A 9,990-nucleotide genomic window follows, 5' to 3' on the forward strand; every position below is an offset into this window, starting at 1 on the left:
ATGTCTTACTGTGGCTCTTTGGCAACGTACATTGGTAAATTCTGGCTCCTTCTCAGGCTCAGGTTGGCCACCCCTGACATATTTCAAGGGACCACTCAAGGTGAACTGGCCATTAGATCAATAGTCTTTTTGTTTGCACTAACCTACTTTTTTGTTTTCTTTTTGCAGTTTTTCCCACCAGAAGATATCTTTTTAGGGTATTTTGGCATTTTATGAACTTCACTTGCTTTTCATAATGGAGCTCACAATTAGGGTAAATTTATAGGCCCAATTATTACAGCACCTCTCATGTCAGAGCTTGAAAGGTAGTCCTCAGAGAATAGCCTTACACTTATCATTAGCAGGTCTTGCATTGGGGGAATCCTGCCTCCCTAGAACTGGGGCTTTATGCTGCTATGGATGGTACCCATAGGCTGGCAGGTCTGTGGGGGACACAACAGTTAGCCACACCTAACTCCATTTAGCCTTCAATACAAGCTCTTTATTCTTCTGCTACATAAAAGCCTCCCTCCCCAAAAAGTGAGTGTCCTGACCTGGAATGATACTGCTGGGTCCTCTACACCTCAGTAGCCCATGGCTCATAACCCTCCTTAATCTCAAGGGTGTCACTGAACCTGCCTGCCCTGTTACAACCTTCTAACACTTACAGAGGTATTTTTTTCTTATGGGGCTGGGTGCTCACTGATATCTTCCAGCTGGGAATCCAAGCCAATCATTTGCTGCTGCTTAGCTGGACCCACTGATTCCCAACACGTGCCTTCTAGGCTTCTCCTTAGGCCAGGGTTTACTGCCCCCAGGCTCTCCTCATGCCTTTAAAAGGGCAGCCCATCCTACTCTACAACATTTCACCACCAGTTTAAAGGGACTGGAGCAGCAATAATGACCCTCATTCTGCAGACTTAACTAATTAGCAGAGTCCTGCAGCTGGTGGAGGGACTTGTGAGTATATCCAACATTTTCTGCAACTAGGAACCTTGTGGCCTGCAAGGAGCAGCTGTATCAGGTAAACCAAAGTGTGTTTCCTTCTCCCAAGTCATCAAGAGGTGTACTTGTACCAGCTGTGTTAGTCACACTTCATCAGTGCTCAGTAATGTCTCACTGATAAGACTAGAGTGTAGATAAGTAATAACTAGCCCTTTTTAAACCACAGGTTATTTGATATCCTGTACACCATTTGCTGATAGAGGATCCATTATCTGTTCAGCACGTATGTACAAGACACATATTAAGACAGTCCCTTCCTTGGAGAGCTGATGTTAGACATAGACAAGATGTGCTTGGAGGTGCAGACAGAGGAGTGTCATATATATATATATATATATATACTTAGTATATTTTAAAGTGGAAAAAATCCAGATGCCTACTGGTGTGATGTCTAAGAGAAGTAAGGGCCATTTGTGTAGTTTGGGGGAGGTGAGAAATGGAAAGTCAGGCCATGAACAGTTGTTTATGGAGCACGATAATAATGTCCTTGCAGAGTTTTGGAAACACATTGGTTGGTTGATCTCTAAAGTGACACCTCAGACTCTATCCTATAAATACCTGGTTATGACATTTGTTAAGAAAAGCTTTCCATTGGCAGTTCAAGGGTCAGTTTGGGAGACATTATAGTCAATCAGTTCCATGTGTATGCTGCATATATATTGTCTCGATGGCAGCAGATCCCAACCCTGGCGTGCATAACAGTAATGTACTCAGACTCTTGTGACTGACATTCTAGGCTCCCTTTTTCCCTAGTGAAGGGTCTTCATCCTCCTGTGGATGAAGAGGAGACTGAGGAGACTTAGGTTCCATTCCCGGCTCTGCCACTGATCTGCTATGTGACTTTAGGCAAGTCACTTCCCCTCCTGGTGCCTCAATTTCCCCAACTGTAGCAGGGAGTACGGTCCTTGCTTTCCTTTGTGAAGTGCTTTGAAATGCGTGGATGAAAAGCTGCTAAATTAAAAGTCAAGTATTAACAATGAGCTTTGGCAGTGCCCACTGCACTGTCATCACCCGCATTCCCTTCAATCTGCTTTAATCGGCCGGGAAACCCCTCCAAAAACAAACTGCAGCTCGACAGGTTTAGGACATTCAAGCGCCATGGTGGGTTAGATGTACGCATACACCCTGGAATAGGTGGCAGCAGGCACTGAATCAGCCAAAGTCGGAGTCTAGTAATGTTACTCATACAAGGATGGAAACCACAGACTTCTGATCAGAAATGGGTTGAAAATGTGGGTGTAATAGGCTGGGTGGGTCTCCCCTTGTGGGTGGTCACCAGTCTGTTGTGTCAGATCTAACCGTTGGAACCATGTCCTCCTAAACTCCCCAGGCCTGGATGGCCCCTGATTGCTGCTCCTAACTCTGAGTTACTCAGCATACTCTCTAGGCCTCATGTTTTGGTGGTAGGCCCCTGCCATGCAGCCAACTGCCCTTGAAGTAGTGTCTCAGCCCTTCTGAGTCCCCGCAATAGTTTATGCATGCTCCCTTCAGCATTCTACCCTCGAGTACACTCCGGTGTATAGTCTAACTCTTTGGGAACCACATGACCATTAAAGTGAGGAACACAGGCTTTGCGAAGGAACTTCTTAAACACACTCATGCTTTACTCTTAGAAAGCACCAGTTATAGACTTAGGCAAAACAACAGACTCCTGAACACAATCCCCACTTAGTCTTGGGAATCTTGTGTCCCCATTTTGTGAATCTTGGGGCTTGGTCCAGGTCCTTCAGGGAGGCCAGGTCCCTCCTGCCTCCACTCCTCCTGTTGACTCCTCTGGTTCTGGTAATGAAATGGCTGCCCTTGCTAGAGAACATGTCACTTTTTAAATAAGCGACACCTCTTCTTTGTTCCTGTCCTTCCCTTGGGATTTTCCCTGCTGCAGCCCCATGTGGGATTGCTGGCAGAGAGTTGTTAAAAGCAAATGTTCTATGCCAGTTATAAAAGAGAGGTAATTGGCCACAGACCTATCATCCAAACTGTCACAGGGAGCACAGACACTCAGCTACACAGATGTAGTTTCCATTGTTCCGACAAAAACTGTCTCCACTAACAATGAGAACGTGTAGTCTTGGCTTTTTAGAACTTGTAACAAGGCACCTGTGACCTAGCGCTTTGATAGGCCCTTTTGCTAATCTAAATAAGAAAAACTCCATATGAAAATTTATCCTGAAACAAAATTAGGAATTTCCTGTCTCTTACACATATGAGGAAAGAAGACGAAATTGAATTGGAATAGTTCTATGGAAACAACCTCCATTCACTGGGGACAATACAATAGATGCTAACATAGGAATCCTATTTTTAGCTAAAGCAAATGTACACCAGCCCTATCCAATACATACTCAGAGATTTTAGCAAATAGCCAAGAAGAAGACAGGCAATTAATTTGTCTGCTTTTTAAATACAAATAAATAACGATAGGTCAGGATGTAAGAAAAAAGAAGCAGTGCCACACTGCACAACTAAATATAGAAAAATCTTCTCCCACTGTTATTTGTTAGTATAAAGAAGTGCTCAGAAAAGCCTTTTTATAATGAAGATCAGCACAGCTGCATGTGATGGGTTGGATAACTTGTCCTGCTGGATAACAGAAGGTTAAATCACCCTGTCTCAGGCAATGAGGCTGGGACTATAAGAAGAAAGAACACCTGAGCTCTCTAATGAGGCAGCATAGCTTCCTTGAACTGCTGATCTACTAGAGATAGTCTTGGACTGCTTGTCCTGAACAAGATATCTGTGCAGAATGTCAGGAAGTTTCTGGCTGAATGTTACTTACGCTGCCCCTAAAGGAGGAGGGCATCTCCAATCTTAATAGCAGGTGATTTCAGTTTGAGGGGATGGAATAGAAGGGACAGTAGCACTCACAGTCAGCAGTGTAGTACTTATACCTTCAATTCCAGTGTTGGCTTCATTTTTTAAAATGATTTTTACTTGGGAGTAAACTGATTTTTTCACCCACGGGACGGTAAAAGGTGTAAAGAGAATTTGGGAAAGATCTAGCCACCACTGGGATAAGTACTTTGGTGCAAATAAGAAATGAATAACAATATTTGTTTTGGATCTGGCCGAGAAACACTTTAATGTCAAAACACCCTACTTGAGCCTAGCAGAGACAATAGCCTGCCTCAGAGAAAGCCCTGCTAGCATTTGCATTATACAGAGCTGCTTCTTCTAGCACTAAACTCTGTGTTTGGCTTTGGAAAAGTGCTCTAATAAACCCAGGCTGTTTTCCTCAGACAAGATAATAACCCTCCAATGGAAGACTCGTCTCCTTTAACTATTATTATTCCACTCCAGCAGCATGAATGGGATGTTCCACTCCTAGAAAAACTGAATGAAATACAGGGTGACTGCAAGCAGGGGCGAGTCTGTGCGGCTCCATCACCTTGGAAATACAGCCAGGCAGCTGCTGGGGCAGGTGTGCCAGAGTGGCCCAGCTGCCAGGGCAGGGCAGGTCTCCCAGCAAGGACAGATTTGGAGGCTGGCTTTAGGGCTGCTACACAGGGGGAGCCAAGCTTGCCCTCTCCCTCGGTGCAGTGGTGCTTCCCAGCCTCTGCTCTCCATCGGGCACAAGTACAACAGTGGAATTTGTATTTCCATTGAGTGCCAGCCCTACACCAGCCTGCCTGTGGGTGTGAGCTGCCCCTGCACTAGCCAGCTTTTTGGAAGAGCAAAAGAATGAGGTAAAGATTCATATACACCTTTATTCTTTGTTGAGGCTTGGATGCAGAGAGTGGGGTGCTTTCATTGGCTGTTGCTAAAGCCCTGCGCTGTCTTCAGCTGTGCTGCAATAATCTTATTACTCATCAAAAAGCCAGCAGTGGTGCTGTTGCTTGCTGCCTCCTGGCTTTGGGAGGGCCTGGGGCTTCCACTTTCTCCTGCATATGGAGCTTGATAGCTGAACAGTACTGGCGTGACTTGCATGAGAGGAAGCTGCCTGTCTGAAGCTGGGAGCACTTGTTGTGTCTGCTTTACTGTTGGGGAGTGGAGAGGGTGAGAGTGGTGCATGTTTGGGGCTCGAATGTGGCAGGTAAGTGGGTGAAAGATGGAGCTGGCTAGGTCCTGCTGATATTTGCAGCCACACCCCCAAATGTATTACCAAAATAGCTACTTTCCTGCCACCAAAACACCCAGACCAGGACACATCCTGGTGCAACTGCTCTGGGTGCAAAACCCACCTGGATCCTGCCAATTTGGGCCCCAATCCCCCCAAATCTACCATGTAAGTAGAGAACATATCACTGCTTCTTCTGTACCTTTAAGAAGTCCAGACCTTGATGCAGAAACTTGGATCTGGGGATCCAGCCACATCCTGACAACTTTTGGCTTCATACGCAGAAATTGTACCATCAAAACAGAGAGCTCGTGTAGCTTTTACTATTCCTCCCAAGATATCCTCCTTCAAGAAAACTGCAATCCTCCACTTTGGCACTAGTGTCTTTGTAAATCTGGATAATTTTCGGCTGCATACTCTCCAGTCTTTCTACTTACACTTACTGTATATATGCACCTTCCCCTACATCACCATCATAATCTGGATCCTTACCTATCCTAGTGCAACAGCATTGCCAAAAAGGTGGTGGAGATGCACATTTCACAGCTCTCAGGTTTCAGAGTAGCAGCCGTGTTAGTCTGTATCCGCAAAAAGAAAAGGAGGACTTGTGGCACCTTAGAGACTAACCAATTTATTTGAGCATAAGCTTTCGTGAGCTACAGCTCACTTCATCGGATGCATTCAGTGGAAAAACACAACTCTGTAGAACACTGTAAACATACCATTGAAACAGCAACAAAATTAGGTCTATGTATTCTAAATAAACAGACTGCTAGAAACATCCTCCAGTCTGTGATGTCCCATAAATGATCAGAGGTGCAAGTTGTGAAATATACATCTCCACCCAGCCCCGCCCCCTAACTAAATAGGGCATTATTTCCTTAACAGCAACAAAATCAAAGCACCAGAGCCTAAACTGGAAAATATCAAGGCTTGGTGGCTTGACTGGGTACTGGGTGGGGGTGAAGGCTGTATTTTTTCCCTTTTAATATCACAGTTCACCTCTGTAGCTTTAAATGATTCCACCAGAATAAAACCCACACAGAAGTTCTGCTGATATACTTGACCAGTGGAATTATCATGGTTGGGGACAAAAATTGGCTAGATCTAACAGGAACCAGGTGCCACCTCTCGGTATCTGTCCGACTGTTTCTCTGTGGTGTATCAGAGTCTGGAATTTCTTTTTGGTGTAAAAGGTACCTCTGTACTCGTTCTCTATTTATTCAGTAGAATTTGAAGGTAGGAGCCAAAATGTGGCAGGATCCAGCAGAGTCCAGGTGCTGGATTTGGGCTTTGGGAGTCTGTTGTGTCAGGATGTATGGGGGTCCAGGCTTTCTGGGGCAGATTTTTTTTTTTTTAATCCTGATGGTCCAATTGAGGGGGGCTTGGATGCAAAAATCAGCAGGATCCAGGAAGATCCACCTTACCCCTTTTTTCTGAAGGGGACTGATGGTGCAGCCACTCCTGGTTATAGATGGCCCTAGTGTGTGACTGTCATGCCTGCATGCCTCACTGTTTGTACCAGCAGCTGAAATATTGCATTAGCTTAGATCGATCATTCGAGGTGATGCAGCTTTAGTGGTGGCCAGGTTGTGCTCCCTGTTGCTCTGCAAAAGCCAGTTTGGGAGAGTGCACAAAAACTAGAGAGAGAAAAACAACCCCCCCCCGGGATTAGCATCTGACAAAAGGTGGGAAGTGAGGGAGCCTGTCGCTGGGATTGGTGTAAGCAGCAGGAGGTGATTCCAAGGCATTTGCTGAGCAGAACCTCTGTACCAGCTGCAGGGGAGTTAAGTGCTGCGGGACTCTGTTGCTTGGGCACAGAAGAACTTTAATGAGAGAAGCTGCCTGATCTCAGCTCTGATGGCTGATTTTAATCTCGTTTCTCCAGATGTTGGAGCTGGGGGCCACAGGTGAATTACAGTTTTCGCTTTCAATATGATGCTGTGTATGGGACGTGTGCCCAGGGGATTTGGTTTGGCTTTGTAATGCAGCAGAGAGATGAAGGATGGGAGGAGGGGGTGTATTTATCAGCATAGCAAAACCTCTTGTGTACTGTGAATGATGAGGGCTGTTTTTTTTCCTTTGTTTTTCCTCTCTGCAGGCCATCTCTGCATAAGGGCATGTAAACTCAAGAAACCTGGGCATTTGCAATTCAGACCTTCCTCACTTGTTCGGTCACATCAGAGTGAACATGCCAGAACAAAGCAATGATTACAGGGTGGTTGTGTTTGGAGCTGCAGGGGTTGGTAAAAGCTCCTTGGTCCTTCGGTTTGTAAGGGGAACTTTCAGGGAAACCTACATCCCTACCATTGAGGACACTTACAGACAGGTGATCAGCTGTGATAAGAACATCTGCACCCTTCAGATTACAGACACCACTGGCAGCCATCAGTTCCCTGCTATGCAGAGGTTGTCTATCTCCAAAGGTCATGCTTTCATCTTGGTGTACTCTGTCACCAGCAGGCAGTCAATGGAAGAACTACAGCCAATCTATGATCAGATTTGTCAGATCAAAGGGGATATCCAAAAGATTCCAATAATGTTGGTTGGTAACAAGAGTGATGAGACCCAGAGGGAACTGGATGCCAGTGAAGGGGAAGCCTTAGCTAGCAAGTGGAAGTGTTCCTTCATGGAGACATCGGCTAAAATGAACTACAATGTACAGGAACTCTTCCAAGAACTCTTGAATCTGGAGAAGAGAAGAACTGTCAGTCTCCAGGTGGATGGGAAGAAATCCAAGCAGCAGAAAAAGAAGGATAAACTGAAAGGCAAGTGTTCTGTTATGTGAGTGTACCTTGAATGGCTGGACTTGCATCACTGCATGATGTAATAAGAGCATGGACTTTCTCTCAAAGAATATTCTCATGTAAAGTGAAAACAGTCTGCTCATAGGCATTCGCTAGAAATCCAAGAAGAATAAATGTCCTGAAGGGTTTATTTAAGGCCCATAGTTTCTCTCTGATAACTCAGTTGGGTCATTTTAATCATTGACTTGGAAGAGAGAGATTTTTTTGAATGTGTCTTTTTAAGCAAATGGAATGTCCAGTGTTAGCCATTACACAGTAGTCCAGGTTTTGAACAAAAACGTTTACAAACGAGATCAAAATACCGGAATGTGTTAATAGAGGCAGAAATCATCTTTGTTATCCCTGAATATATATTGGTTTTTAAATAGTCTCAGATTATGTATTAGCCTGAAACAAAAATCCTGTTTTTGCCTACAGTGTGTATATACTTCAAGGAAAAATGTTTTCAGAAATATAGTGACCACAGCAAATCTTTCACAAAGTTAGGGTGTCTTATTACTAAGAAACAAACACATGATTTTTCAGAGATGTACGTATTTGGGGAGAGACTGACTGGCTTACCAAAGACATGCTTGTTGTTTCATAATAAAAATTAAATTTTGTGTATTGTTATGCAGCTACTAATATTTTACAGCTATGTGACTTATTAAAGCTATTCCTGCATGTAATTAGTTTGTTTGCTGGGCTTTTTTCTTGCCAACAATACTCATTTCTACTGCACCCTGTAACTTGGTTAATTCCCTATGTCTTTCTCACTGCGTTGTGCCTAGGGGCCCAATCCTGTAAAGTGGGACGCATCCTCAGTATCTTGGCTTCAGCTGGAGAGGAGGGAGCTCATAACCCCAGAAGATCAGGCACTTATCTTCTGTTACTAACAGAAATTGTCTGCTAACTTGCCTCTTATTGCATAGCTGAGCACCAACAACGGAAATAATTCTTGGCACTGTATATAGCATTCTTCAGCCATAGATCTCATAGCACATCACAAAAGTGAACAAGCTTTACAATCTCTGTGGAACTGCTGGGAAAACTGAAGCACAGAGGTGAAGTGACTTGCTTAAGTCTGCCTCATATGTGTGATATGGGCCACATTATCACTGTATCTGAGGTAACAGATTTCAGTCTGTCTGACTTCTAGGCCCATGGCCTGTCCCTTTCATCACCCTAAAGAGAGATGGCCTGAGTTCTTAGAGAGAACTTCAGGTAACTCCAAGCACAGGTATATTATTGGCTGCAGTGAGGCCAATTATTTTGTCTACCCAACCTACTCTTTTGAGCTGCAAATCCAGCTTTGTATACTCCTGGTGATGCTGCTTTTTTTTTTAATAGTTGTTATAAAGATTTTCCTGCTGTCTCTTCTAAATTGCCTGGCTTTGGTTGAAGCCCATGACAAGTTATTCTTGGATAAACGTTTACAGGAACATCCTGATTTCGGATTGATTTTTTTTTTTCTTTCTGAACTTGAACAAGAGTCCCAGTCAATTTATATGCCATCCCTCTCCTTTTTTCTGTCTCTGGCAAGTGTTTGTAATTGTGCCCTGGCTCTGTTTCCTTCTGCATATACAACCTTGATCTGCTGTCTGCAAATCAGTAAAGATATTTTAATGAGAATGAGGCTAAATCCTGTTGTGTCCATTACTAGCATATAGTATAGATATCAACATGTTACTTTTTGGTTGTACTAGTTTTAATGTCCCAAATTCATGAATGGACAGCTTAATATGATTTGAAGTGTCTTCATGAGTTTGGGGGGAAATAGTAATTAACAGCTGTAATCTTCTGGTCCCATGGCAAACCCTACTATTTTTTCCTAATGCATTTGTGGAGCATCTGGGCTGAGATACTGTGTTGTTGATAAATTGGCAAGTTATTTCATTCTGGTTTGTAATGGCTCTATCGGTAAGCTGTTGGTGTTAGAGGTTAAGAGCCTGACGCAAAGCCAGTTGAAGTTAGTGGCAGTCTTTCTGTTGGCTTTTATGTCACATTGGATGAGATCCTAAATTTCTGCATAAAATGACCTCTTGTTTTATGTTTTGTGAAGTGTCCAGAATTTGTACAATTTCTACAAAAGTTGTTATAACTAACAGGGAAAGAGTGAGGATTTAAAAACTCCACTGAAGCTTTGAATTTAATCAACAACATATT

General features: G+C 43.8%; 1 protein-coding gene across 1 annotated transcript; it reads left to right on the top strand.

The window, feature by feature from the left end:
* The first annotated feature begins 4,495 nt into the window (after positions 1 to 4,495).
* DIRAS3 (DIRAS family GTPase 3) lies at positions 4,496 to 8,502 on the top strand. The gene is made up of 2 exons (XM_084635667.1): positions 4,496 to 4,667; positions 7,140 to 8,502. The coding sequence occupies exon 2, from the start codon at positions 7,230 to 7,232 to the stop codon at positions 7,824 to 7,826; it is 597 nt and encodes a 198-aa protein (XP_084491793.1). The 5' UTR covers positions 4,496 to 4,667; positions 7,140 to 7,229; the 3' UTR covers positions 7,827 to 8,502.
* The last annotated feature ends 1,488 nt before the right edge of the window (positions 8,503 to 9,990 follow it).

The sequence above is a fragment of the Lepidochelys olivacea genome (assembly GCF_965140295.1).
Source record: "Lepidochelys olivacea isolate rLepOli2 genome assembly, chromosome: 8".
Lineage (NCBI taxonomy): Eukaryota > Metazoa > Chordata > Testudines > Cheloniidae > Lepidochelys > Lepidochelys olivacea.